The sequence below is a fragment of the Nyctereutes procyonoides genome, unplaced genomic scaffold (assembly GCF_905146905.1).
Source record: "Nyctereutes procyonoides isolate TBG_1078 unplaced genomic scaffold, NYPRO_anot_genome, whole genome shotgun sequence".
Classification (NCBI taxonomy): Eukaryota; Metazoa; Chordata; class Mammalia; order Carnivora; family Canidae; genus Nyctereutes; species Nyctereutes procyonoides.
Genome location: NW_026575026.1, coordinates 6,658,033 through 6,682,545, shown reverse-complemented (window position 1 = coordinate 6,682,545; position 24,513 = coordinate 6,658,033). Strand labels below are relative to the sequence as shown.

The window sequence follows — 24,513 nt, the reverse complement described above, 5'->3', positions numbered from 1 at the left end:
CAAGTGGGGAAAAGAAGGGAAGGAAATGAGGATATACAATTCTATTTGGGCAAAAGCGTATCAGCTGCTTTAATTTTGTGCAGGGCACCAGGTTTAGCTCTTCTACTTACTACCTTGTGTGCGCGGACCAGATTCTGTGAAACTTGATGAACACACTCTTTCTGGGAATGCATGATTAGCTTCATTTTACACATGAGCAAACAGTCATCAAAAAATTGAGTGATTTGCTTCAGGTTGGATTTGCATATCTATCAGTAGAACTCAGCTCTAAGGAATGTAAGTTAAGAGTTGTTTCTCCTGTTCTTGAATCTGCCTGTCATTAAGCTGTAAAGACCCTGGCTTGACTTATTTTGTACAAAGCACAGTTTGTGGGTTACTCTGCAGGTGCTATTTGCCTGCCTTTTGTATCACTAACAGCTAAAGTTTTAGTGCTAGAAAGGATATTTTGGATGCCTTCTATCCATCAGAAAAATATAAACAAAGCTAAGAAAAAATAAGCATTGTGCTAGGTGCTGAATATAGGGTAATGAGTGAACTTGCTATTTTTTTTAAAGGTTTATTTATTTGAGAGAGAGAATGAGTGAGCATGGGTGGGGGGAGGAGCGGAGAATTTTCAAGCAGACTCCCTGCTGAGAACGGAGCCCTGAGACCCATGAGATCATGACCTGAGCCTAAACCAAGAGTCAGATGCTTACTGACTGAGCCACCTGGGTGCACCAAAGCTGGTATTCTTGTGAAAAGAATCAGATTCAAGCCCTTTTCAAGCCCTGTCCTTCTACTTCAGTACTTGTTACTGATTAACCTATGTGACATTCATCAGTGCTGCCAGCGAGCTTATTAAAAAAAAAAAAAAAGTACAGGTGATTCCAAAAGATTGCTTTTCTTCTACCTTTGTTTTCTCTGTGCAGTCATGTTTTAGGCTCTGCCAAAACACAAAAAATTGAAACAGAGACTACGTATGACATCTTTGTCAACCTGAGTGAAAAGGGAGAAATTACTTTGAACAACTGTATTTAGTCTGCTAAGAGCATTTTTTTCTTTCAGCCCTTATCGTTGCATAGCACTTGAATCCAAAACGTAGAGGCTTGGAACAGACGTTTTACACTTCCTGGGATTTCGGAGCCTGATGGACTTGTCTAGGGTGGTTCTCTCTTTGGGCCTCTTACGTTTGTAGTGAGGTGGCAGCTGAAGTTGGAGTCCCCGCAGGCTTTTTTATTCATGTGTCTGGTCCCTGGATTGGGATGTCTGGAACATTTGGGGGCTAAGGACTCTGAACATGACTTTTCCACGTGGCTAGCTTGGCTTTCTCACAGCTGGGGACTGTGATGACCCCTGAGAGCACGTGCTCTATCGGAAGGGGGCACTTGCCACTCAACTTTGCTTGCTCCTATGTGAATATGTGCTCAGTATCACTTCATTTTCTGACTTTCCAAAAGAGACCAAAACCTCAAATTCTTATGGGAAAGCTAGTGATTTTTAAATATTGGAAACTAATTAACATTGAAAAAAGTAATATTGTGCTGGCCAGAACGCACGTATGTGTTATGTTCCCAGTGAGACACCTGCAGTGTGGGGAGTGAAACAAAGTGTGGTCCGGTGCAGAGATGAGGCGTATGGATAGGCTGTTCCTCCCTGTTCTCCTCATTCATAAAGATAGGAATGAATGCATTCAACCTTAACAGTGATGTCGGTAGTAGTATTTTTATAAGTCTGATCTGTATCCAAATTGGCCAGTTATTCTTCATCCAGACGAGAGCCTAAGGAATACTACGTCAGATCATTCAAGAAAACTAGTGGAAAAGAGCTGTGGGGAAGCACCCTAAGGCCAGCATGAGGAACATGAACAACAGGAAGGAAGCCATGCTAGCAAAATACAAAGAAGCTGTGATTTTGAGAGTGGCAAGAAAAACCTTTCCCTGCCTTTCAGAATACATGGAGACTTCCTGTGCAGATGATTTTTTAACACATAGTTTTCCACGAAGGTTCTTTTCATCGAGATGGAGAAATTGTGACACTTCCTGTGTGTTAGTTTTCTGCCTTTTTAAATTGAATTGAACCCCTTTCCTACCTCGTAAGCCTTCGCTTTAAAACACCACATCTGAGATGAGGAAGAAATCTGTTCAGATCTATTGTTGGCCCTCCGATGTGAATTAATTTCCACATGTGCACATTTTGGGGAAAGTAAAGGATTCTGTTGTGTAACATATGTGGTTCTCATGAGTATTTCGTCTGTGATGAATGTTATGGGGAAGGCCTTGCTGGTGGAGTAAGCAGTTTTCTGAGTTCTACAGACTTTCAGAGAAGCCAATGCTTTCAGCGTGTCTGGATGTTAGGTTGTCCGCTCAAAGGATCTTTTGCTGGATGTCACTCCTAGGAGTTGACTTAATTCAAAGTATCAAATTCAGGCCTACGAGGATATTTGCCAGACATGTTCTGCTTACTTTATTAATAGCTTTTGTAACCTCTGTTGATTATTTCACTGAAACTGTGAACTCAACATTTTAAAAGTCTTTGGAAATATCGAAGAGCATATTTTTCTCTCACTTCTGGTCTTTTCCTTTAAAAAAATGTATTGGCAAAATACCGCAATTTGGTACTTGTAGGAGTCACAGTAGGTGGTGGAAGCATAAAAGGGATAGAAAATTAATGATTGTTAATATGTATTTGTTGAACTGAATAGTCTATTATCTGTTTCTTTGGGGCAATCTAATGCTATTAGTGGATGGGTGCATAGATCTAAGTGCTGGATTTATAGCTCTAGAATGATCTAGAAATTAGTGTGCACATGCACACCCATGCACACTCAGTAGTTTTAGAGTGGTTTTACATATCCCAGTATTTTAATAGGAAGCTCTGGTACAATGACTGAAGGTACTACCATCACTACTTGCGATGGTAGATGACTTAAATGAATATTTCTATTGGTTGTCTATTTTAAGGACTAGAGAGTAAGGTAACTTAATATGTTGAAAAGCATCTCAGAGCATGTACTAGAACATACAGACGTTTTGATGCTTTAGCAGTAGAAATCTTAACTTGGCATTAGGATGAAATATTTTGTGGATTTGGCGTGAAGTCGCAGATCATTTCCCAGGTCCATGGCAGAAGTTGATTTATTCCTTTGCAAATATTTATTGCATGACTACTGTGTGGCAGACGCTATTTTAAGTGCCGGGGGTACAGATAAGTGACCAAGATAGATAAGAACCCCTATTCTGATGGTATTTACAGTCTAGGATGTTGATAAGGCATTCTTTTTTCTACGTCCTGAGGAGATACCAATAGTGGTATGTAGATGGTAGTCCTCTGCATCTATTTGACTTTCTAAACACTAGATCAAGACTAAGCAGGGCATTGGCATAGCTTGAAGTGATCTTCAGTTATATCACATACCTTTATAATGTGGCAGCGGGTTATTCTCAAAAGCTGTGCTTTTGAACAAGTAGCTCAAATGAGTCAAATGAGAATAGTGTCCTCGCTTTTAAAGGCAGGCAGCTCAGAGATGGTTCACGTAGGGCCTTTATTGTCAGGCTACAAATAGACATGGGTGCTGGTACAAACATGTTGTGAAAATACAGATGAGTCACTGCACTGTTGTTGTCTAAGCAGACTCTTCTGCCAGCTTCTGTGCAGGAGGTCTTGCCTGCTCTAAGACAGAAATTTACATTTACGCATTTATTTCGTAGTTAAAAAATATGTATGTAATATTAATTATAATGAATATTAATCATAATAAAATAAGTGCATGTTTAATATTCCTGCAAACACACTTGTGTATCTGTCCCTACATCATTAGAAGCAGATCTTGGGAGCCATATTGATCATTTTCCATGGACCTATGTTCAGAATGAAAGAATTGAAGCTATGGTGGCTCCAAATACAATCAATTTATAATGGCAACATAGATGACTGCACAAGTTTCTCAATTTGGCATACACGTTTGGGCCATCAATCCTTCTCTGGGAGGACTCCAAGGCTTTTGGCGGGGGTCTTCATGGATTCCTTAAGTGTAGACAATTAAAAATATAGCTTGGGCCTCTGTGGTGACTGAATTGCTTTGCCAAGAGTTGACCTTAGATTTATCCAAGTAGGATCCAGCCCTGGGTTGAGCCTATTTCCTGTTCCTGTTGTTCAACAACAAAGGACTAGAGCATATGCTTTCTGAGACCCAGGAATTATGCAACACTTTTATTCTTCTTCTCAGTAGGTCCCACTGTAATAATGCTCTGGTCTCCTTGCCATGCTATGAAGTAAACAAAGGGTTTTCAGCCTCACCATCCTAGAATTATATCCTTTCCAAAACTAAACTCTGTGACCATGGATGCTAACTCACTGTACCGTATTTATATTCTTGGTTGCCAAGCAGGCTTACTGCTCTGTTCATTTAGATACTTCTGATTAAAATGTTAAACATTGATTTAACAAATATTTGTAGATAGCTTAGTCTGTGGGCAAGATGCTTTGTGGCAAGTCTTTGTGTTTTTAAAAGTTGTTTTTAGCTTTATGACACAGAAAAATCTTTTCACTCAAATCAACATTGTTGATTGTGAATGACTGAACATAGTCTAGAATGAAGAAAGTCATTTTAATTTATTTCCCTGGAGTAAATATAATCCTATTTTCACAAACCTTTTAGCAAAAGGATACAGTAAGACTTTTAGAATTCTGTGAATTTTGTGATATTTATGGAGCCTAACGAAGCACATTTTAAGGAAATTTGTCTCATAATAAGGAACATTTATAGCTGGCATCTCCAAATTTGAAGCTTTATTTTAACATACTGATGTGCTGAGAATATTTAATCAATCTGCTGAGGTTGTAAATGTATCATTTCTTATTCACATATGATATTCCTCCGTAAGAGAGACACTTTTTTATGAAGTTTATCATGTTTAATTTATGACAGCAAGATTAAAGAAAATTGATAATTGCCTCATTATAGTGAAGACGACCGTTTAGTAATTTCAACTTACCTCAATGTTGCACTTTGGCACCAAAATGCATTTCTTTCTTGAAATGGAAATGTAAGGTGACATCTTAATCTGCCTGAAAGTGTCTTCCAGAAAACTGTGACAGTCTTAAAAAGTTAGGTAGAGATAGTCTGTTGGAATGATATAGTTGGATTGTTTTGGTAGGCAAAAAAAAAATGGGTATTTCATGTCAAATTAAGGGGCTTGCATTGCTTTCTTGCCTCCAATGTGTATGCTGGCTATTCTTCTCCCAGGAAGGAGCTTAACAAAATAATTTGCGTCACTTCATGTACAAGTTCTGAATTAAGCCTGTTTGATTAAGGTTAAGCCAAATATAACCAAATTTTTCTCTTACCAGAACATATTTGTTTCTTTTTTCCCCACTGAAAGACATTTGTCAACTCTGTTTTCTTGGTGATTAAAAAAGGATAGTGATTTGGGCAGGCTGATGATCCCAAATGTTGTGACATTCTAAAACTATTTTGTGTTTGTTTTGCAATTATTTTGAGTTAACTTTATTTTTAATAAGATATAATTATGTATTGTAGAAAATTCAAACAACGCAGGAAGAAAAACTACATAAAGGGTAAACTTGCCCTTAAACTCATCACTCAGAAATAGCCATTATTAACATTTTCATGGACATCTTTCACACATCTTGCAATGCATGTGTAAATAGATAGGTTGATGTATAAGATTTTGTATAAATGAGATTATGCACTTGCTGTTTCATAACATGACTAGTATTTAATGGAAGTTTTTCCACTTCGGTATGGATCTTGAACATTATTTTTAATGACTACATCTATTTATACACATGATAATGCATGTCCTATAATTTACCTAATAAATTCTTTATTAGTACATTTTCAGTTTTCCCAAATTTTCTCATTTATAAGCAAACTGTAGTGCTTAACCATGTTTTCATTCTTTGTAATTCTCTCTTTAGAGTAAAATTCCTAGCAGAATGTTTGCAGGATATGCTTATTTTATTTTTTATATTTGTTTTAAATTGCACTCACAAAGGTGATACCAGTTTATATTTCTGCCAATAATGGACAAGACTGTCCACTTGTATGGACTCTTGCAAAAACAGGATTTTGTCCCATATTCTCATTTTTGCCATTCGGTGGGTTGAGGATGATAGCTTATTCTTACTCATTTCAAATGTCTTGATTTTTAGGGAGGGTGAATTATTGACTATATGTCTTTGTATTTGTGTCCTTGGCATATTTTCCCTTTAGGTATTTGGTTTTTTTCTGATTGGCTCATAAGAACTCTTTGTGTAATAAGGATATTTTCCCTTCTTGTCAGAAATATCATGAATCTATTTGTCCTAGATCTATCTTGTGTCTTTCCACCTTATTCATGATTTCTTTTACCATACAGATTTTAATTTTTGTGTATTCAGAATCTTCAATCTTTTATAGTCTTTTTATTTTCATTATATATTTAGAGAGATTTCCCCACTCCAAGATCAGAAAAATATTTACCCACCTATCTTAGTACTTTTATGTTTTCATTTAATTTTTTTATCCATCTGGAATTGATTTCTGTGTAAGGTCATACTGGCATTTGATGTTTGGGCACTTCAAATGATCTAGGTACGTATTAATAGCTCTTCAAACAAAAAAAATATCGTAAAGCCTCCCATTTTGCCTATCCATCCTATCAGACTTGGAATTGTGGCTCTTTGCTGAAGGCTTTAGCTCATACTTTTCTTCAAGCAAGGAGCTACTTCATCTTTCAGTCTTCTCTCTTTCTTCAGTTCTTGCTGGGCAGTGTAAACAGAAATCCTGTTCATGATGACAAAGCACTTTTAGACAGAGTAGATGGCAATAAGGATTTGGGAGCTGTAATCTGTCAGGACAGAAATCACTGATTTATTGGCTGTAGCTACACAGGTGAAATAAAAAAATGAGGGTTGGATATCCAATCTTCTTCCCCAGTGTAGATGAATGGTCTATGTAAGTGGACCTTAACAAATGCTAGCAAGTAGTTCTTATTTTGAAAGAGGAAGGGAGTTTTTCTAATGGGTGCATCTCAAATTTGAGCCATATGAGAATCACCTGGCGAACTTTTAAGAAACTACTGACTCCAGGTCTAATCTTTAGAGATCTTGAGTTAATTGTTCAAGATAAAGGTAAAGAATCATTATTTTTTCTTAAAAAAAAAAGCAGAAATAAAAGCTTCCTAGTAATTGTCATATGGCCCAAATTTGATTTAGAGAGTTGCATCATTTCTTCACTTGTTTTTAATCATGTGGCTTGGGTCATGTGGCTTGGCTTTATGCTGGGGACCCGACATCAAAACATCAGATAATTCAGGTCTGACTACCTATTTCTATTGACCATGTTTAAATGGCATTAGGCTGCGTCATTTTTCTTGGCTAAATTTCAGATCCAAAAGACTCAGCTTGAGAAATTTAATTTTATTATTCAACATTCTATACAGTCCATATAAATTACCACGAGCATGGGCTGAAATTTCTTTGTATGGTTAGAAACAGTTTAGTTTCTTTTAAAAAGCTTGAAATTTTACAGTCAAGTCTGTGAATACTTTACCATTTACTGCCACCAAAATATTTTATTTTCCAAGTTTTACTTGGTTGAAAATTGTCAAAGATAGAAAATTTTTGTTTTCTTGGGCAGTTGTGCCACTTTTCTCCTGTTTTTGCCTTCCAAACTCCCTAGATGGTTGTGATTATTATTCTAAATAATGGATTTCTTAATAAAAAGGACATAAAACAAGAAGCATCATTCTTTAGTGTCATATGAAGATGCTAAATTGCAGTAAAGTCAAAGTTGACAGCATAAATTTTTAATTTTTAATGTTTCATCATCTTTTCAATGTGCTTGTTTTACATTAGTGATGACAGGGATGATGACCTGGCAGCCCTTGTCACAGGTAGCTCAAAGACCTAAAATGCTGGTGTTACCAATTATGGTTGATTTTTTTAAAAAAGATTTTATTTATTTATTCATGAGAGACAGAGAGAAAGGCAGAGACACAGGCAGAGGGAAAAGCAGGCTCCATGCAGGGAGCCCGATGCAGGACTCGATCCTGGGACTCCAGGATCATGCCTTGAGCCAAAGGGAGGCGCTAAACCACTGAGCCACCCAGGGATCCCCTGTTTTGTTTTATTAAAAGAATTTTGTTCCTATAGTTTGACTCCTTTAAGCTTTATTTTTCTATTATGGGACTTGTGCTGATTTTCTTGGCTGTTTTGTAAAACCGGGTTTAACTTCATATCCTGGTGGAAGCAGAGTGATGTTCATAAATTGTTTTGGATATGGGTTTTGACTTCACTGCAGTAAAGTAAAACAAACTCTTCTGTTTTGTTATAGTTGATTCCATGTGTTTAGTAACACAAGGAATGAAAAGAAGCAATTTTCAATGGCTCTAGTGTTGTCCCCCAGGCTTCTGTTGATTTGGTATTTGCTCTGGGGAATATTGAAGATCTAAAGAGTGTTTTTTCCCACATTTCCTCTGAGGACTAATCTTTTTTTCTTTTCACGTCACTCCTTTCAATGTTCTCTCTCCATCTTTTCCTTCTTTTGATGAAAAGAAATAATAGAGGCAGACTGGAAAAAAGGGGATGAGAAGCAGCAAAGGAAAGCAAACCTACTTTTTATTGTATCTCTATTTTTAGCTTTTTATATATTATCATCTTTCTTAGTCCAAATAATTTTCCTGTGAAATAGCAATTTATTCGACAGGAGACAATTATAGTGTGGAGAAGTTGGTGACTGGCGGACCTGAGATTTAACTCAGATATCCCTGACTCCGAGACATGCTGTTTGTGCTGAGCCACCTGGAAGAGTTGTTGGAAATCATCTGAATTCAACTTCCTATCTTATATATAAACAAATACATTATGTATACGTTATTATTCATAAAAAACGTGTTCTATATCGGAGACTACGCCAAACATTTTACATGTATTATCTGATATGTATACCGTAGATGAACTTGCTTAAAATCATTGATTGAGTGAAAGGTATAGTCTAGAGTCACTTTGAGATTTTTGACTTCAGAGTCCATGGTTAAACTGCATCAACTCCACTTCTCTCCATGAAGAAACTAAAATTGGCAAGCTTTAAGTGACCTTCCCAAGATCACCAGCACTTTGGTGACGGAACAAAGTCTAGACTCTAGATTTCTAACTGCTGGTTCTTTGCTCATTCTCGTCTTCAGGGGTTGATGATACTTGAGCAGGAATGGAAGGACATGAAAGCCTAACCAAACAGCACTGGTGGGAATCTTTGTCCCACCAGATTCTGTCACACGTATTCTCATGAACTAAATGAGAAATAAGAGAGGCAGGAGAAATCAGGGTTAGAAGTGTCTTTATGAGTTACAGCTATCAAAAATACACACACATATTATTTTCCTTTTTTTATATTCGTGAATCCTGAATATAATAAATCAGAGAAGTGGTTTCTTATAAATTTGCCTTATAAATTGCTTCAAATTCTAGTTAGTTCAACTGAAGTTATTCATTGCGTGAGATTATTTTTAAAGTTTCTTATTGTCAAGAGTAACATATCAAAATGTGGTGAAAATAGTTCTTTTTTTCAGAAATGCTGCAAGTATCTACGTTTAAGCAAGTTTCCAGTGCAGTGTACGTAATAAATCACCTGTCTCTGTTTCAAAATTGTCAGCAACAGAATGGAAACCGCAGCACTTACCAAAAGATCAAGTACTGGAATAAAAATAATCTCTCTTTTAAGAGTCACATGGTTTCCATAAATCACAACCATTTTCTGGAAGAAATTCGTTGTTATCTTTACTGAGTGAGCAATAACGGCTGTTGACCTTTGATTAAATGGAAGTGAGGGTATGATTTGGGTATTTCTTCTTCAGTTCCTCTGGTGTTTCCTGCATGGCTACAGAGCACATGCAGGGCTAGTGCAAAGCTTGTTGAGAGAAAGAGAAATAGGAAGGCCCCCAGAGACCCTGTGCTTGCCCTCAGAGAGATTAATAGCAATGTCAAATCAAGTAGAGGATTCTTTTTTTTTTTTTAATTTTTTTTTTCAAGTAGAGGATTCTTAATCTCGTATTTCTGACTTCCTTCATGTTCTCTCTTTCACTCAGGCTGTGTTGTATTTTGATCATGCAGTAGTAATAAGAAATAGGCACTTTTCCATGCTTGATAAAGGATGATACAATAACTTTGCCTGTCAGATATATCCAGAGTATGGCTTGTCCTGCCACATGGAGCATTCCACTCCTACTCTTTCATGTTACACACACGAAAGTAAGTTATAGAGAGAAAGATCTAAATGAAAAGACATTTAAAAAAAAAAACCCAAGGTCAATGCACAGAAGGTGAAAAACTGCATGTCCAAGAATATTCCAGCTGAAAGCATACCTTTTATCCTTGCTATGGGTGAGGCAGTAGTTGGATCGGTACCATACTCCATACACTTGTTCTACATCGAATGTGGATTTGTTCATATCATTTAACTCTCCTGAATCTCAATACCTTCACATGTAAGAGATCGAAACTATTTGTTGAGCACAGGAGAGTCTCTTGTCTGCATAAATGCAACCTGGTTCTGCTGGTTATTCTTCATTCTGTCCCTCTAAAGAAGAATGAGGTGGATACTCTGATTATGTCTGGAATGACTATAAAATAATGAAGTGACATTCTTCAGTCATGTAGTAGGACTCACATCTATGGAAACCGTGTCCCTTCCTGCCAGCCTTTCAACCTAGGCTTCTTACATGGGAATAGTTTTGGATTGTTTCAGAATATGGATACTCACTATGTGAGAAGCCAGTCTTATTTGTCAACCCTTGTGATTTTTTGCCCTTTCTCCACCCAACCCCATTATTACATAGTGCTGTTCTAAAGAATTTTTAACTGTTTTCTGAATTGAACTCTACCGTTCAAAGAGGAGGATGTACTATTGCCAGTGTCATTGTAAGGAGCCATTGCTGGCTCTGAAGCAGTGTGAAAAACATTTTGAGTAATCATCATAATAAGGGTCTCTTAGGATGGCTTTTTAAATGACTATAGCACTTAGTGTATTTAAGTTCTGAAAGTTGATTTTTCTCATTTTGATATGTAAACTTTTATTAAAAAAGCATTTTTAAAATTTGAGTATAGTTGACATAGAATGTTACATTTGTTTTTGGTGTAGAAGGAACATAGTGATTCAACTGCTCTACATGTTATATTGTGCTCACCATAAGTGTAGCTACCATCCCTCAAAATGTGATGCTATTACAATATCATTGAATGTATTTCCTATGTTACGCCTTTTATTCCTGTGACTTATTCATTCTATAACTGTAACTTGATTTAAAAAACAATTCCTTCATAATCATTTCATTATATTATGTGATAAGTGAATGAAAGTTGCCGGAGAACTGTTGGGGCAGTGGAAAGAGGTGGATGTAGGGTGACAGGTAGATAGGTTAAATGTTTGGTGGGGGCTGGGGATGACTGAGCTGTGTTTCAGGTTACCCAGAAATCCATTCTGCTCCAAACAGAGGGTGGTTTAGATGAAGAGATGGCTTGTTTTATGTAAACATAAATCATACTTTGATGCACGTACTTTAACTTATTGCATATACTTTAACTTGTTATTCAGTTGAAGAGGGAGATCTTTTTGGTACCATTTTATTTTAATATACACATATAGAGATCACATAGTTTTGCTCTCATGTAAATTAATCTACCATTAAATATATATATATATATATATATATATATTTGTGTCTTTTAAAGCTATAGAATATTTACTCATTTGAAAAAATTTTATCTTACAAGATTTATGGTCTAGATGTATACACTTATGTATAAATAAAAGGACTCTGTCATCTTTTTATATTTAAAAAATCATCCCTTGATAGAATACTATTTCAAGTTTAGAGAGGGATCCTCTTACTTTGTGCTTTTTTAACTAAAGTTCAAACTGATGAAAAATAGAGGAAATGGGCTAGTTTGCTATTGTCTGAGATGTTGGTCCCAAATGACATCATTAAGAAAGTTAGGATAATCTTATAAATCAGTGATGCTTGATGGTTCATGTTTCCTTGTTCTTGTTAGGCTAAAGGAAAATAATGGGTTGAGTTTCCAGAGATACAACTATGGGGAAGTGTGGCCACAAAGATTTAGTTACTCATGTTCCTACATATGTATTTCCTCTAAAATAAATTAAAGCTCTTCTATAAGTTTACATTGGACAAAGAGTATGTAATGAGAATTTTTTTTTGGAGTTGGTGTCTTAGAGATTGCAGGATAAAGGGCAACTAACTTTTTTGTCTCGCTTTGCTCCCCTCTCAAATCTTTCCTTTAGAAAAATAGCTTTTGTGTATAAAATGTAACTACTTATACATACCTACTATGTGCAAGTGAAGTCAGGCTGAAACAAACACTGAAGGTAACCATGAAGAGAAAAACATCACCAAAAGTACGGAATCACTTCTACCCACGTGGTGGTATTACACAGTATGATTTAACATGCAGAAGCTTCGATTAATATTTTTAGGATGGATCAGAGTCACCTTTTGCCTTCTGTAGTCAACCACCAGTCATTATAGTTACAGGAGTTCTTTGGAGCAGGTCAGCCCTTGGAGTAGGGAGGGATGACTAAATCTTACAGTGAAATAAATGGTAATATTTATACTGGTAAGAATCTTAATTCCTCATGTCTATTTGCTATGTTTGCTATGGCCCTCATAATAGCATATTCATGTGCTTAATTTCCCTAGTGACATCACACATGGGAAGAAAAAAGATGTGTTTCTCTTAACAGCTTTATTTTCTTTCTATTAGGGTGTGTTGGAGAGCTTCCTGGGCACAGCTGTCTCTGGAGCCATCTTTTGCCTGTTTGCCGGTCAACCCCTCACTATTTTGAGCAGCACAGGACCTGTTCTAGTGTTTGAGAGGCTTCTATTTAATTTCAGCAAGTATGTATATACATATCTAATTATAAATTAGGATGGTTTGATCGTAGAACATTCATAGTCTAGACTGAGTGTAGAATAATAATTAGATCAGTCAGCATATGGGAATTTTTTTTTTTTTATGATAGTCACACACACAGAGAGAGAGAGGCAGAGACATAGGCAGAGGGAGAAGCAGGCTCCATGCACCGGGAGCCTGATGTGGGATTCGATCCCAGGTCTCCAGGATCGCGCCCTGGGCCAAAGGCAGGTGCTAAACCGCTGCACCACCCAGAGATCCCGGGAATTTTAAGATGTAGGTTGAAAGGCCCTTTGGGATTACGTATTCCAACACTCATTTTACGTTTGATTCAGCTGAGGCCCATATGGCATACTATCTGCTTCTCTCATCATCATTTTCTGCCCCTGCGGTCTTGCTTTGTGCCTCAGGGGCTGCCCCATGTGGATTGCAACACCTAAACTCCTTTGCCTACTGGCTTCTTGGGTTTAGTAGTGCATCAGTAGGACAGGAAGGGAGAGAGGTAGGGGTGTGTGTCTACCTTTCGGCACCTCACTGGTCCTGCTTTAACACAGCAGTCTGACAATAGCTTGTTCCCTGACTGTAGCCCCTGTAAGGTGGCTCCTCTGTTCTGGTTCTAGCCTCTCCAGGCTCTGATCACTCTATTTCTTCCTTGGTCTTTTCAAGCCAGGAGGTAAAAATGGCTTCCTGATTTTGCTAGTTCCTGAGTACCTTGCCATTCTGTGTTATTGACACCTTTGTAAATAGCCCATTTACTAAGTTTTCTTCACAATTTCCATTTGAGAATGCCTTCTATTTCCTGCCATGATCCTGATGATACATTAGAAAAATGAAATGTCTCATTCAAGGTCACATGACTCATTAATGAGAGACTAGTGGCTCCAGTGATCCACTGCTCCTAATCCTGTTTTCAGTGTTTTTTTTTTTTTAAGATTTTATGTATTTATTCATGAGAGACATGGAGAGAGAGAGAGGCAGAGACACAGGCAGAGGGAGAAGCAGGCTCCATGCAGGAAGCCTGACGTGGGACTCGATCCCAGGTCTCCAAGATCAGGCCCTGGATGGAAGGTGATGCTAAACTGCTGAGCCACCTGGGCTGCCCTGATTTCAGTGTTCTTAACTAAAGATACATCTTAAGAGTCAACTGAGTAATAACATTTGTTGAGTGCTGATCACGTACCAAGATACCAAGTATTAGCCTACGTATATTGCATGGATTCCCTCATTTGAGTCCTGTAGCAATACTGTGAGGTGTAGGGACCATACCCTGTTTTATAGATGAGAAAAGAGGTAGGGAGAGGGTGAGTGCATTGCTGAAGGATCCATCATCTGTTGTTTGTAGGCCTGGAATTTGAATTCCTGCTGACTCAGGAGCCTATGCCTCTTATGGAATCACTAGACACTCCCAATGGACATAACGACTGTGATATCATATTTTCTTTTAGAAGTTTAAGAAGGAGAAAAATCAAGTTAAGCGAATTATCCAACTGGCCACATTAGCACACAAATAGATTCAAAATCAAATCGAGTATTCTGGCCTCTTTCTAATGAACTTGATACCTCTCAGAATTGCCTATCCCAGCAGTTCTCAATCCTTAGGCAGATTGCAGAATTTCACATGACTTGCTGACATTCCTTGTTGGAATTTCCATATTCTTATATTGTTATACATTTTTAAGAGTTTATTATTGGAAATTTTATTACCTACGTGATACCTCATGGACTTAGGTACTGGCATAGTAGCCTTTGAAATTGTGTGTGCCATCAAAAAGAATTATGAGGTAGAAGAAGGAATGAGGATTTAAAACTACTGTTTTGAAAACTGGGTTGAGAACGTCAGCAAGGGTCTTATGAAAATTTTAAAGTTTGAATTTTAAATAATATGAATCTTCTGTAGCTCATCACTGCAAACCCTCTTCCTCATAATTCTCAGAAGGACATTGGAAAGAATTCTGTTCGTGTCAGTTTATAGAAAGTTAAACCGTTTTTATATGTTTAAGAAAACATTGTGTGAGACAAGAAAGCTTTTGTGGAAGATGAAACAAGCATGTACTATAAACAGGAACAAACATGTGCAACCTTTGCAGAAAGATTTATTGGATGCAATGTGATCAGAGTTTTAATATACAGAAAATGTTTGCATCCCAGTTTACTTTAGATAATTGTAGGATAGAGGTTATTTCCTTTCACTAAGCAAGTTCCTTTCTCACTTTCCCTTCTGTTTCATCATAATTGGTAATGTAAACATAGTTCCAAGTGATTTATTTGAAAACAGTTGTAAAGCAACAAGAAACATTTGAGAAACTGTGCTTTACATTCATCACCAAGTAGCATGTGGTGCTTATGTGGCAAACCTTAGTATTTTATTCACAATGCTGTATCATTTGCTTAAAAATTAGAATAACAGTGCTAATATTTTGTCTAGAGACAGATTATTTGTGTAGATCACTATTTCTCAGAGTGTATTTCCTCAACTTCTAGTCCCATTTTAGTTATTCAAGACAAAAAGTTGCTGTGATCCCAATAAATCTGGAAAGTGCTGTATATTTTATCTCCCTCCCAGTAATTCACTTTACTCTTTCGCTTACTAAGGAATCTGAGAAATCCTTCGGTAAAGAAACTGGTCTAGTCTGTCTTGCCCAGATTTTTCCCCAACATATTTTACCATTTTTTGAGAAGTAGATAAATCCTTGTTTTGTAGCTTCAGTGGACTCAAACATAAACTCCACAAAATCCACAGATGTCCTTCTAACATGGGATACAGTTTTAATGTTTGCCCTATAAACTGGAGAATCGTAAAGGGATATGAAAGATATATTGTCACCTTTTAAAATTCATGACAGAACAAAGGAAAGAGCTTACAAGTTTCCAAATGACAGTTGTAGTTTTATTTTCCTAATTCTGCAGCCTCCTTTGCGCTGTTTTCACACATTCTAAGCCAGTAACAGAGAATTAGATGCCTTTTCTTTTTCTTGAGTGAGGAATCTGAAAGAAGTTTACCACCATGGTAGCCTCATAATTAAAGTTGGAGTCTAACCTGCATAATTGTCATTTGGTCATTCAATAATTTTTTCCTTCTGTTCTTTGAACAATTTACGTAAGGGGTTTCAAATGATTATTTTCTTCTATTTCTGGATTTATTCATGTAGTTTTAGGGAGTTTATATTTGGCATTGACTAAACATTAATTTCTGTAGCATGTTTCAGATGCGTTCTTCAGTTTGTACCTTGGTTTTATGCTGCTTAGAAACAAACTATAATTCAAAATATCTAGGAACACAGTGAAAGCATAAGTATGTAAACCCATTTTTTTCATTTGAATTCACAATAGTTTCTTTTGTCTTTCCTATCATTTCCTGTTACTTTGTATAACTTAATTGCTATTTAAACTTGGCACTAAAGGGACTGATAATCTTATTGGATGTAATATTGCCATTTTATTGTAGTCATTACTGTTGATCAACTTGTTTTAAAAAGTTTCTCATCTCTTATTCCTCTTTCTTATTGCTGCTGTAAACATCACTTTTACAATGAAGTGCCATGGGTTTTAGTGATTTTATTTGGGTTTATCTTATAGAGCTACTTTGAGAGTATTTAAGTATTTTAGAGGAGCTATTTTGGTATATTGTTTAGATCCTAAGATTTAAGTTTATACATGCAGTTTTTTCCTTTGTACTCAAACTGAATGTTCCTAACCCTTAGCTAGTTATTGGATTTGTTTGTCATCCTGTCCTGTAAACATCAATACTCTCAACAACCATTAGCATTCCCAGAACAAATCAAGATTGTCCTAACTTCATCCTGTTAAGGAAGCTAAAACGAGATAATTGTTAAAAATTTTTATTTTAAGAAAAAAGTTTGCTGGCTCAGAAGTACTGTTTCTTAGCTCTATTGAAACTTGACTCATTCTGTGATAATGTAAATTATCTCAAATTCCTAGAATTTAGCTTTCTCTATAGTCCATTTATCTCACAAAGACAGGCACAGGATTAAGCAGTGGGGTTCCAGATGCAAAGGGAACTATAGGAGAATGCAAAAGTTGTCTTCAGAAAGATTCCAGGAAATCCATAGGCGATAACTTTCTACCCTAGTGTCAATAATATCCTGCTTTGGTAAAATTTATGTGATTTGGTGAAAAGAGGGAAACAAAGGACAGTGATTTTTTTTATAAGGTCCACCCTAAATACAAATCAGGTAGGGGAATGATGGTGTAAATTTTTTAAAGGACCAGTCCAGGAGTGTAGAGATTTGGTTTCTGGTTCAGTTCTGCCATCAAGACTTTGGCACTGGATAAATGACTTAACTTCCATTGGCCTTGGTGCCCTCATCTATAAAATGGGACCTATTTGACTAATTTGTCTCTGTATTAAGGTTCTCCAGGGAAACTACCAATATGATAAAGAGATTTATTTAAGGAATTGGCTCACAAGGTTATAGAGACAAGCAGGTCAGAAATCTGCAGGGTGGGCCAGCAGGCTGGAGACCCAGCAGAGCTGATATTCCAGTTCAAGTTCAAAGGGTGTCTCCTGTAGAACCAGAAAGAGGCGTGTTCTGGATAAAGTTCAAATGCAACCTACTGGAGAAAATTTCTTGCTTGGGGTTGGCAAGTATTTTACTTTATTTGGTTGAAGAACTTGATGGGATGAGTTTCATCCACATTATGGAAAGCCATTGCTTTATTCAGAGTCTACCAACTTAAATGTTAATTTCACCAAAACCACCCTTACAGAGACACCAAGAGTAATGTTTCACCGAATATCTGGGTACACGTGGTCCAGCCAAATTGACACATAAAACTAACCATCACAGTATATAAGGAACTTGTAATTCTAATATTATGTAAAATTTTCACTCAGGATCTCCTGGCTCCCTGTGATGGCTCATAGGTCATGTCAGTAACTGTTTCAAATCCTAAGCCACATAGGCATACCTTAATTCATCTAGCAAGTTTTCACTGGAAACCTATATGTCAAGCATTGTGTTAGTTTAGAGAATTTAAAGTTTATTCTAAGATTAGTGTGAAGCCATCAAAAAGTTTTAAATGGAGGTGGGGGACCTTATTTACATTCTAAAAGATTAGTTTGGTTGGGATGTGGAAAATGACTTTGGTCAGGGCAAACATGGATGTCCTTTAAGGACTTATAATTAAGCAAATACTTCTTGGTGGCCCAAACTTGGTGGTGGTGAAGATGTTGATGTCATTCCTTTAGCAAAGTATTAAAATATATCACTATCAGAAATCCATTGTTTAAAAGCAAGACTGTAGAGCTTCAAGCATGCAGGATCCTTGATTTAGACTTTTTCTTGTAGGAGAAATATGACTACTTCTATTTGCTTTTTCATCACAAATGATGGGGAAAAGATACTATAAGTAATCTTCACATAGTTTTAAAAGAATCAGTATGAAATGGTAAAATGTCAACACTTGACCCATCTTTTCCCAAATGTGAACTAATTTACTTATAAGAAATGGAAAAGCTTTCAAAAAAAACAATGGCATACTCTGATGGAGGCAGCTTATTCTAAGACTGCTGTGGGATAGGAACAGACAAAAAACAAGGTGGTGGCAAGATGTTTCACACACAACTTTAGCAGGAAGATATGTCCGTGCACAAGCTTCATGAGAAGTGGTTGCATCTGGCTATTGCATGGCAAGACAGCCTTTCTCGATCTGACTACAGTATACTAATCCTATTTATCCTTAATTGCTTTGAGTTTTTGCTGCAACTCCATTTGTCCCCCCAGCCAGAATTAGTTGTTCTTCTGGGATACTCTGTGGGAATCTTTAGACATCATGTAGTATTTTATGGTGTGATTATGTTTACCAGTTTGTCTCTCTCAGTAGACTGCAATGAGGTGGGGTCAGAGACTATATTTATCTTAGTGTTTTCATTAACCAGTAAAGCTCACAAACATTTATTGGGTGCATACTGGGTATCAACATGACACTTTCTTTTCTAAAAAAGATTTTATTTTAATTTATTCAAGAGAGAGAGAGGCACAGAGACATAGGCAGAGGGAGAAGCAGGCTTCCTGCAGAGAGCCCCACATGGGACTCCATCCCGCCTCTCCAGGATCACGCCCCGGGCTGAAGGTGGCGCTAAACTGCTGAGCCACCCAGGCTGCCCTTCCAAAGTGTTTATTTTAAAAACTCCATTAAGGCAGGGACCAGATTTTTTGAATGAGAAAATTGAGTTATTTACATACAAATGGTATGACTACTTTTGATATGCCATTCTTAAACTTCTAGGATTATTTCTTTATGGTAGCATAATAATGTCACTAGATCACACCTTCAAACTTAATATTTTCTGGATGAAACTAAGACTAAGCTTTATATCTAGAGGCTAAAGTGAGTGCTTATTTTGAGCAATCATTCTGAGGTCATTGGGCAGTTTTCTATTATTCCTTGAGTTCCGTGGAGGAGGAGTCTAAATACCTTTCTTTCTTCTTTCCAGGGACCATAATTTTGACTATCTGGAGTTTCGCCTGTGGATTGGCTTGTGGTCAGCCTTCCTGTGTCTCATTTTGGTAGCCACAGATGCCAGCTTCCTGGTTCAGTACTTCACTCGCTTTACTGAAGAGGGCTTCTCTTCTCTGATTAGCTTCATCTTTATCTATGATGCTTTCAAGAAGATGATCAAGCTAGCTGACTACTACCCCATCAACTCTGACTTCAAAGTGGGCTACAATACTCAGTTTTCCTGTGCTTGTATGCCTCCCGACCCAGGTGAGGACATCATGCTTAGTGTTTGTGCTTACCCTGTGTTTGGAGAAAGGTATAGGCTCCATGCATGCAAATTTTTATCATGATCCTCAGGAGAAGGTTTTTATTTTCTCTGAGAAACTATCCTGCTGAATTTGAAATCTCATCACCCAAGGTATCTTAGCCATGTGATGCAATCAGGAAGTGAAACCAGAAGCTCTGAAATGTGAACATAATTAGCTCATACTTTGAAATTAACTCAAACTGTAGTATTTGCAAAGAAATTTAGTGTACATTATTCTTGAAATTATCTGATAGTTGAGGGAACCAGGTACAAATATTAACAGATTTAAGGACCAGACCAACTCAGTAGTCCTCTGAACTTCTGTGCCATATTTTGCTGTTTCCTTATTACTATAGGAATCTCTTCCAAAAGTCTAAATAGATGGTTGTAAGCTTTTAGAAGAAACAAAGTACTCATTCACTGTATATAATTTGAAGCGGGGAAAAAAAAAGATTCAGAGTGGAGTCACCTAGTGGTAAAGTGGAGCCTTATAGTTCATCTGTGCTAGAAAATAAATAATAAGCATAAAAATAAATAAATAAAAAAGAATAAAAATAAATAAATAAGAATAAAAATAAATAAATAAGAAAAGGAAAGGAAAAATGAAAGAAAGAAAAGAAGGAATGTTATGCTCTCAGGGAAGATTTACATTCTGGAGTTCAGAAAGGCATAAAAGTAAAAAGTAAGTTCTGAGTAAGGAATATGGTTCTACACATCTTAGCACTTTAATATCCATCTTGTCAAACCTGGGTCACCATCAGGACTTGTCCCCCCAAAAGTGCTCAATTTGATCTTTGGGATTTTTCTTTTGGAGTAATGCATCATCATTTTATAATATGAAAGGCATTTTGGGAGCAAAGATTCACAATGGGGAAAGTTGTTTTATATTTGCTCTGGGAGGATGAGAGGTAGACATTTGTGTCAGACTGATTATAACTAATGGTGATGATGTTAGTTATCCCAGGTCATGCAATTAGCTACAGGTCATTGTCCCTTAGAATAAATAAAAATTCACGTACACTCCATGCTTCTGACAAAGATCTTGTAGCAGCAGGAGTACAACAGTGTACTGAGGGCTGTATAAACCTGAGCATAGATGTAGTGGGGCACGTGTATGCAATATGTACTTCTACTTAGAGATTCTGAGGAAAAACCTCTTTTTTTTTTTTTAGACTTTATTTATTTGTTCATGAGAGACCCAGAGAAAGGGAGAGACATAGTGAGACTCAGAATCTCCCAAGGGTCTTGGGATCGAGTTCTGAATTGGAGAGCTGAGAGCCTGCTTCTCCCTCTGCTTCACTTTCTGTCTCATGAATAAATAAATAAAACCTTAAAAAAACTGCATAGAAGAGAGTAAGCGCTCGATACATGATAGATACTATCATTAGGGTCAATTAAATATGCTTGAAACACAGATGTCATCATTACATAACCATGTGGAACTTCTCCTAAAAGAAAAAGGAGGTTATCCTCCAATTGTGGACCTTCAGGAGAAGTCCATACTATGCATGTTCAAAATATTGGCTCACAGATGTATTTAACTGTAGGATTTTTGAACTTTCCCCTTCACTTATTTCTGTCTTTATTGATATGTAAGTATTTGTTTATGAAAAAAGTCTGTAATCTGACTTCATAGGCAATTTTGAGTAGTCGTTCAACAAAGTTTTCTAAAGGAAAAAAAAAAACTTTCTCAGTTGTTTTAAGGTTTGAGGTATTCATAAAGCCCAATGAGGGCTTTGCCAGCACACCTGGAGCAAAGAAGATCTACCTACCCGAGGCTAATGGAAATTGGTGCTCCTTGTTTTAATTGGATGCTGGCAGAGAGGGTAACATGAAGCCAAGGAAGACATATTTGAATGGTTTTAACCATGAAAATATATAAAGATCTTACATGTAATTTTCCTTCCAAGAAGTATCATTGTTTTTTTTCCTTCCTCCCTCCCTCCCTCCCTTCTACCGCTCCCCTCCCTTCCCTTCCCCTCCCCTTCCTTTTTTCCTTCCTTCCTTCCTTCCTTCCTTCCTTCCTTCCTTCCTTCCTTCATTTATTCATTCTTGAGAAATACACCTAGAGGGAGAAGCAGGCTCCCTGTGGGGAGCCGGATGCAGGACTTGATCCCCCGACCCAGGATCATGCCCTGAACCGAAGGGACACTCAACCACTATGCCATCCAGGGGTCCCAGGATCATTTTTTCGTATAAAAGTTATCTTGAGGCTTGAAACATGCACAGTGAATAGTAGCTGAAGGTGGAGGTAGATAGCTTTGCCTTTGACCCGTTTTCTCTAGCTTGTATAGAAAGTCTGTCTTGGAAGAACTCTGACAATTCCTACTACCTCTAGGTGGTACCAGTAAAGCAGTATAGCAGGGATTTGAAGTCAGAAAATCTTGTATTTAAGCCCCAGCTTGGCTACTAATGCCCTATGTGTGACTTTGGGCAAGTTCCTTTTCCTAAGGAAGCTTTGCCTCACCTTCCTCATTGGTAAAATGGGGTTAATAATAGTGTGGACCTTATAGAATTGTTATCCTGCATGGAGAAAATGATGTATTTCAGACAAAGTACTTAGGACAGCTTCTGATAAGTAATTGTTAACTGCCATTGTTACTGCTGTTTTTATTAAAATTTAAGGTTAGCAAGTATGAATGATAGAACCAACAAACCAGTCTTCTTCATCCCCCTTCTAAGCAAACATTGTTGGGCAGTTGGCTTATTCTGCAACAAGATTGTTGGTTGCACCCTGTATTTTTAGAGTTGTCTAGATGAAAGGCACCTGTGAAGGATGTGTATATGATTGTGAAGGATTATTTTAACCTATGGAAATAAAATCTGTTTCTAGTTTGGAAAAGGCAAATGGATATCTCGATTTTCATGCAATCTCATATTTTATAAAACCCCTTAAAATGAGTGTTTGTGTGTCTCTCTCATAGCCTTAATATTTTTTGAGAGAAAACTATATACCACCATAAACTTAGTACTTCATGATAACAAATTGAAAAATGATAGTTAGAGAATAATACAGTTAACACGTACAGCTACGGTAAGTATTCTAAAGACAACAAAAGCCTGGCCTTTCATCACAACATGCACTCCTAATAAAAGAATTCAGTCAATGAGTCAATAATATTTAAACTGGCGGGTGACTTGTTTTTCAACACTGGGACAGTATGTAACAGTGAACCAGAAACTACACAGATGGAGTCATGATCCTGCAAACTGAGAAATGATTTTACAGGAAGGGAAATAGGGGTCACTTAATCACTAAGAAAACTCTATTCATGGCCATAATAATATTGTTGAGTTTTTTGTGCTTTGAGAAGACAATTTTTCCTCCTCTTCTTCTTCCTTATTTTTCTTGTCCTCACTTAGTTCTGTAAATCTCCACCACTTCCTGAGTTTCAATTTATTCATACATCTTTTTCTCCTTTCATTTTGCCCCATTTGTTGTTCAGGCGCCAAAGTCATGGACTTACTTAGGCTCTCACTAAAGAACAAAGAAAGCTCAGGTGCAAGTACTAAAAGGAAAATTAGCCAGGGTGGATACATGGTTTTTGTGCTAAAATGTCCTTTTCTTAGAGTAGCTATTAATTGATCTAGTAGAGGTTATATTTCCCCACTGTGCCTTGATGCTTATATAGCAAAGCTGTATGATAAAGATGATTCAGTTCAGAAGCCAACAGTAAAGATTAAAAAATATCCAAATGATAATTCACAATTCTACATTTCATCACCAACATCCCAATTCGGGAAACAGTTGGGGTGATAAAGTATAAACAGTATGTGCTTTGGAGTAAAGGAAAGTGAGTGTGAATTTAGCTCTCACTAGCAATGTGACCCTGGACTAAGCTAATTACCTATTTTTTTTTTATGACCTGTGAGCTGGGTTAGTAATTGTATACCTACTCTGAGAAGTTATTATATGGGTTTTTTTATTATATGGGTTTAATGAAATAGTATACATAACATTGTGTGACACCTAAGTAAAAATTTTTTCTTTTTCTCATTGTTTCACAAAAGGTGAAACACCCAGTTTTATCTTTCAGTTGCATTCTTTAAAAAAAAAAAGATTTTATTTATTTATTCAAGAGAGACACAGAGAAAGAGGCAGAGACACAGGCAGAGGGAGAAGCAGGCTCCATGTGGGAGCCCTATGTGGAACTCGATGCCAGGACCCTGGGATCATGACCTGAGCCAAAGGCAGGCATTCAACCACTGAGCCACCCAGGTGCCCATTTTAGTTGTATTCTTTTAAAGAGGTTCAAATTTAATTTTCCCTGTGATTTTCCTAGAGAAAGATACTAACTAGGTTTTTCCTGGAAGCCTAATTAACAACTAAAGTGCTGTTGTAGATAAATATAAAGCACTGGACCCATATTTAAAGAAAAAAATGTTAAGGAGTTCAGTATATAATAGATCACTTAATATTCCACTGAATCTCAAATCTACAAAAGTGTTATATACTGTTTATAATCATGTAGAAGGCTTTAAAGTCCTAGAGGTGAAGTGTTTAGTTCTTGTAAGGGGATTTGGTCTAATTCACTCAAAAACATAAATGAAAGAATTTTGTTATGAATTCTGCTCTATCCTTTCCCCCTTCTTTCCCTCTTTCTCCTGCTCTTTTGTCTTTCCCCTTCTGCTATCAACAAAAATTTATAGAGGATCTATTTCATTTCCTTTTAAGAATTGTGCTACTTGGAACGAGGTGGACTACACATATCATACACACACCCAGCACACACATACATACCTATACACTACACCATACATGCACACCACGCTGTATACACCTATACACTGCACCACATACACCTATACACACAAACCCTTATGCACCATATTGC

At 37.0% G+C, this 24,513-nt stretch overlaps 1 protein-coding gene across 6 annotated transcripts in view; it reads left to right on the top strand.

The window, feature by feature from the left end:
* Positions 1-24,513, top strand: part of SLC4A4 (solute carrier family 4 member 4) — a 345,822-nt gene that overhangs the window by 240,399 nt on the left and 80,910 nt on the right. For all 6 annotated transcript variants that reach the window (XM_055315262.1, XM_055315259.1, XM_055315265.1 and 3 more), the window contains 2 exons: positions 12,760-12,893; positions 19,367-19,638. In XM_055315262.1, the coding sequence (XP_055171237.1) occupies positions 12,760-12,893; positions 19,367-19,638 (406 nt within the window). The remainder of the gene's footprint in view (positions 1-12,759; positions 12,894-19,366; positions 19,639-24,513) is intronic.